Raw genomic sequence first — 6,428 nt, 5'->3', positions numbered from 1 at the left:
GTGGTTGTGTCTCTTCTTCCATTATTTGATGTAGCTGATTCAGAATACAAAATACAATCCTATTGAGCTGCTGTGAAATATGATCTCTGCAGAGACTGATATTATAATTCTTGTCCTTTAAGAATATATATAATTTTTAATACTCAAAAGCTTTGCAAGAGCACTTTAGAATATCAGAAGACGCGCTATAGTGCTCTTTCATCTCATACATTTTAAAATTACTTATATACTACTTGGATGACTGGCCCAAATAGAACAGGAAACATCTTTCAAATCTATTTTTTTTCTTTTTTAATTAAGACAGTACCTCTAAAATGTTGTATCTCAAATTTATAAATCCAAAGAAACCCAAGCAAGTTTCCCTTTTTGTTTACATAATTTGTTATTTTCTCCATATATTACTGCATTAAAAATAAATAAACTTCTATATTTTTTAATTAGGAACTATAGCAAAATACCCGAAGTGTTACAGACTGCTCACATTTTTGTGCCATTTAGTGCCATATGATGACTTCTCGAACTTTAGCTTTTAAATATACTTTAAATTGAGGTTATATAAAAGATACAGTAACTATGATCACCATTGTAATCAAAGTTTTGGCGGTGGCAAAGTTTAAGTTACCCTCCTGCAAGGGTGGTTCTGCAGTCTCAGCAGGATGGAAAGAAAGCGGTCTTCCCTTCTCTCTCCCCCAAAAGTCAGTGGCTGTTTCAAAGCCTTTGAAAAGCAAATATGCTCAGGTGTGTAGATAGGTGAACAGAAGTGACTGAAGAACTGGACTCAGTCTGGAAAATGGCTAGTAAAGGTCTATCCACAGCCTCATTCTGAGAGCTTCCCCCAGCTCTTCTAGGAGGTAGTTGTCCTCATTGCTGTCTTCCAGTTTCTTTTGCTCCTTTTTCATATATAGAGGAATGCTAATGATTTCCAGTGTGTGAGTTCCAGGCACTGACTTTTTCTTAACTGTGTGCAAATAACTCAGTCCATCCCTTTGATGGATTCCAAAGATGCCATCATCATCGCCATGTGAGATGATGTAGCGCATGTGGTTGGTAAGGGGCTTAATGGCAGGCATGAGTTCTAGGATATGCTGCTTGTTGTCAAGCCTAGAAATGTTGACTCTCATCTTTAAAGGACTATCCATGTCCAGACTTTCCAAGCTAATCTGCTCAATCTGAAGTAAAGAAGGAAGGATTGTTTAGAGTAGGAGAGAAACAGATATTCACTTGCACTGAGAGAAGAATAATAAGAGATTATTTACAGTTTCTGTATTTGTCAAAATCTAGCTGTAAAAAAAAGCAATTGTAAAACAATTCCACCTGGGAGAGCTCCTTCATTCTGTACAACATACGCTGTAAACCTTAAAGGCTTCTCACAAAGGCTTAACAGGATAATTAAAGTTACAGCATCAGGTCAATAGAGGAGTCTCAGATTTCAGATTCTTTTCAGATTATGTGTAATTTCATGCTTGCAAAAAGTCCATGTGAAGAACAGACCTATGTTTACTACTGCAGACTGTATGTGAGACACAGTCTTGTTCTTATGATCAGCTTCAGTGAGGAACATTACAGAAACACATATCACAACACTGTATGGGAATTCCCTGAAACTTCTGGTAAAACTGTTTTCTTGAATCCTGGCTTCTAAGCAAGATCAGCATTTGATGATGAGGAAGTACAAATAATCTTCCTTTATAATCTAAGGGAAATTGAAGTAAGGAAAGAACTGCAGAATAGCCTACAGAAAGGGCTAGTACGTCACGTTTTCCAATTACATTCTATTCAAACCACTGAAAGAAGTGTGAAAAAAAGTCCCAGCATTGTTTTTCTGACAAATCAGTCATGTTCTTTTTTAATTTGAGTTTCAGTACAGTTAATGTTGCAGGTGTGAATCTGTTCAGAGGTGTTGGCTGTGAATTCACTGGGAGGTGGGGGCAAGGATGAGTGCATTCTGAGGAAAGCCAGCTAACAAGCAACAACTTTTGAAAGTGCTTCTACAAAAATATATCGGCTGTAGTCTTCTTTAGAAAACCTGATACTAAATGAGGTGTCTAGCCTACACGTCAAGATCCTTTCAAGCTTGTAAAGACAGCAAATGATTTGTTTCTCTGAGAGAATTCCAACCTCTGAGTACATGAATTTTCAATTCTCACTGTTTCTCTTTCATTCTGTCTTCAGGTTCTCTATCCCCTCACCAAGGAATTATTTAAGGCAGTTTTTTGTGTGGAATAGAAGTGTCATGCTTTTCTAGCTGTTGATATGACATGGTTTAGTGGGAGGTGTCCCAGCCCATGGCAGGGGGGTTGGAACTAGATGATCTTAAGATCCTTTCCAACCCTAACTATTCTATGATTCTATGATTCTATATGCGTACTAATATGTAATGTAATTAAAAACACATCATGAAAACAAGGAAAATTGTGAACAGGACTAAATACTGCAGTGTTTAAAATAACACACCCTACAGATGTCATTAGTGATGAGATTATTTCTCTTTTCACATAGCTTTATGGATGTGAAAGCTTTTGCTTTCACTGCTCTGGTAGTTCTAGTACTAGAAACTGAACAGGTTAATGCAATAAAAAAATCATAATAACAAGATACAAGAATTATGAACTAGATATAAAATTAACCATACAATACAAGAAATGCTTTTAAAAACATCCGTGTATTTCTGTGGTGACTTGATCACAGAATTCCACCTGGAACAGGTCGAATGGGATTGGCAGTGGGGAAAAGGGATGTTTGTGGGAAGTGTGGGAGGGAAGGGATGTGTGTGGGGAAATCAAACATTTAGATTTTAAGTGCCAACACTATGTGCTTTAGAGCAGAAATCTCAGGTTTACTTGTGTCTTTAGACACTTTGCCAATACAAGAACTGGTTTTGATGGCATAATACAAAGTACTGTGTACTAAGGCTGGAGCTTCTGCATTGTTGTATGTCCTTATCCTTTTAGAAAGGAAATTTGTTTCCCCATTCTTTCCATGTAACTAGCACATAGAATCATAGAATCATAGAATAGTTAGGGTTGGAAAGGGCTTAAAGATTCTAGTTCCAACACCCCTGCCATGGGCAGGGAGGGACACCCCACACTAAACCATGCCACCCAAGGCTCTGTCCAACCTGGCCTTGAACACTGCCAGGGATGGAGCATTCACAACTTCTCTGGGCAACCCATTCCAGTGCCTCACCACCCTCACAGTAAAGAATTTCTTCCTTATATCCAATCTAAACTTCCCCTGTTTAAGTTTTAATCCATTACCCCTTGTCCTATTACTACGTTCTCTAATGAAGAGTCCCTCTCCAGCATCCTTATAAGCCCCCTTCAAGCCCCCTTCAGATACTGGAAGGCTGCTGTGAGGTCTCCACGCAGCCTTCTCTTCTCTAGGCTGAACAGCCCCAACTTTCCCAGCCTATCTTCATACAGGAGGTGCTTCAGTCCCCTGATCATCCTCGTGGCCCTCCTCTGGACTTGTTCCAACAGTTCCACGTCCTTTTTATGTTGAGGACACCAGAACTGCACACAATACTCCAAGTGAGGTCTCATGAGAGCAGAATAGAGGGGCAGGATCACCTCCTGGTCATGCTCCTTTTGATGCAGCCCAGGATACGGTTGGCTTTCTGGGCTGCGAGTGCACACTGCCGGCTCATGTTAAGTTTCTCATCTTACCATTTTTACCTGTTTGCATTACACAGCTTTTACTATTAATTGAAAATCTGTGTGCCCCCACCTCTAAGTTGAGTCATTGAGTCATGTAGCCATTACTGCAGATTTCAAGACCAGAGCTAATGCTAAAGACAACATCCTACCATAGAGATAATGCAGGTAACAGATATGCACACACTTAGAATTTTTGAAAAGAAATGCATCTAAAAGGTGTAAGTAGTAGGGCTGTCCTTTCATATGTCCCACAACTTATTTTTATAAGCCCACACAATGCAGTAAGTTTTGAAGTGTAATTTTCTAATACCCTCAGCAATTCTGCAAATATAAGACTTAACAACTTACCAGTTGTTCATGAACTCTAGTCCGCCACTTTTGTGACAATCACGGACTAGACACTCGGACTAAACTTATCTGCAAGAAGACTTATTTAGCTGTCCCAGACCATAAGATGTTGTCCAGCCTCCTCCTGATAGCAGAACAGATTGCAGACATGATGAGTTCCCTAGCTCTCTGTAATTATAGGGAATTTATTTCCCTGAATATATTTTGAGGAACTAGATCACATGTCACACTACAAAGGATTATTTATAAGTTTTAAAAACTTTAAAACTTTATCTGTTCATGGTTCTTTCTGTCTTTCTGATCATCAAATTATTCCTGCCAATAGAACCAAGTGTGAAAAACCACTGAAGCACAGGAGAAAAGATTTTTGCCATTGAGTGTGGCCTGGTAAAAATTTCCCTCGATTTACTGATAGTGTTAAGTCTCATATCTCTGAAAATAGCTCAAAGTACATTATAGTGCTTATTTATTGTGGTACGTACAGTGTAATTAGCACTTCTCTTCTTCCTGTTGTCTTTTCTGGAATAGCCATTGATTTTGCATTCATAACATGCTTCAGGCGACAAAGCGTTATCTTCATCAGCATCTCCATCCAGTGGCAGGTACTGGGCTTTGTTAAATCCCATCCCTGAGACACAGTGGCTAGTGAATAGAAACATCTGTTTTAGTAACTTCTTGCAGTTTTACGAATTGTCCTGTTAAATGGGAAGTGAGTGTATGTAATCTGTACCACAGTCTGTATCCCCTTTCCTTTCCCTTCCCTCAGCAGGAGATTTTTGCATTAATTTTCTTCATGCTACTGTGGCATACTGAATGAAATACGACCATTGGCTGAATGCCTTTAGGTTTTTTTAAATTATAATTTACAAGTTTTACAAAGAAACAGAGCAAAACTAGCTTGCCGTGAACTTTGGAACCAAAGTATATAGCCATTGTTGTGTACATGTTTGTGTTTAATGTTCTGGATTGATCAGTGTGGCTTAACCCCCTCATGATCTCAGTACCGATGGTACCTAGTTTTATGCAATAAGAATTCCGCATTGAGCAAGTTTGTGAAGGGGTGTTGTTGTGCTGATGCTAAGTGGAAAATAGAACTAATTGTTTAATTTTACTTATATACTAGATTCAAAATGTGTTATGCTGCATGTATGGACATGTAATTTTTTCCAGCTTATGGAAATTGTGAGCAAAGGGAGTAGAAAAGATGACTTAGCAGCCTGTTCTTCATTTGCACTTCTGTTCTTTAGCCTGACTAAGGTCAATGCAGCCTTTTTTATAGCCCTCTGAATGTATCTTTGATGAATGACTGTGTGGAAATACTCACCCTTGTCCAACTCTGTAATAGCCAGGTGGGCAGCCACAAAGATAACCACCTTCAGTGTTGGAACAACCATAATTGCAGGGGTTCTTGGTAGAAGAACACTCATTCACATCATGGCACGCACTAGAGAACTGGTCATATGAAAATCCAGATGGGCAGGCACACTTGTAACTTCCAAGTGTGTTGTAGCAAGAAGCAGAGCCACATAAATTAGGATTGGAGCATTCATTTTCATCTAGTAAGCAAACAAAAGAATATTGGCATCTTCCAATCTGATAAACATCCGGCAAGCATGATGCAGCTAACAAGTCAGAATACCTGCAAGTCCTAGTGCTCTGCTACATCCTTGACCTCATTACCCCATAGAGATTTGATTCCTGAAGAAAAAGTACATTGGCAAAGATCTCAAACACATACAACTGGGCTGTTACATATGTCAGGATAATATTACTGTTAAACTTATACTGACTCAGTGTTTCCCCTTCCTTCAAGATACGTCCTCTTCCCCTTGCAGGGCAAACTGCTATCATATAAGGTCCACAGAGAAGTTAGTTGGAACTCCAGTCATACTCCAAGCATGACAGTGTTCCTGAGCACCTAGTGATGGAGCCAAATTAGCAGACACTTGTGGTGGAAACCTGCAGGCTCTGTGAGAGGAAAGACAATCTAAATATTAGCCAACCAAAAAGAAAAAGAAGTATCATCATCTTCACCTTGTGGGTGCTGACTTAAGATAAAGAGAAGATGACTCCTCCAGTCTGTGGGACTGATTTTATTCCAGGCTATATTGTGAAAAATTAATGAGGAAAGCAGCTTTTTATATCAAAGATCATGCTTTTGATAGCTGGCATGTGTTGCTTATTTTATTTATCTTACCAAGGTAGTGTTTCCCGGTAGGTGTTTTCCTCTCCAATATCATTAGTGCATGCTTTACCATTCTTGTCTGCGGTTACTAGGAGACACATTCTTCTGAGGACTATCTATAATATTCAGAGACTGTAGCTAATCTGGAGTTCTATGGGAGTTGTTTGTTGTGTGTTCCTGTCACTCCCACCCCAGTACTTTGTTTTTGTTGCTGCAGAGCAGTATTAAGGAGTGATGAT

General features: G+C 39.1%; 1 protein-coding gene across 1 annotated transcript in view; it reads right to left on the bottom strand.

Annotated features, from left to right (window-relative positions):
• Positions 1-794: 794 nt before the first annotated feature.
• FBN2 (fibrillin 2) overlaps positions 795-6,428 on the bottom strand; it is a gene marked incomplete at its 3' end in the record, with an annotated part of 165,248 nt that continues 159,614 nt past the window's right edge. Inside the window, exons 61-63 of the mRNA XM_080637931.1 lie at positions 5,329-5,560; positions 4,487-4,646; positions 795-1,169 (exon numbers count right to left, since the gene is read on the bottom strand). Coding sequence (XP_080494057.1) covers positions 795-1,169; positions 4,487-4,646; positions 5,329-5,560 — 767 coding nt within the window. The remainder of the gene's footprint in view (positions 1,170-4,486; positions 4,647-5,328; positions 5,561-6,428) is intronic.

This window comes from Psittacula echo (genome assembly GCF_963264785.1).
Source record: "Psittacula echo genome assembly, chromosome: Z".
Classification (NCBI taxonomy): Eukaryota; Metazoa; Chordata; class Aves; order Psittaciformes; family Psittacidae; genus Psittacula; species Psittacula echo.
This window is presented reverse-complemented; position numbering and strand designations above follow the sequence as displayed.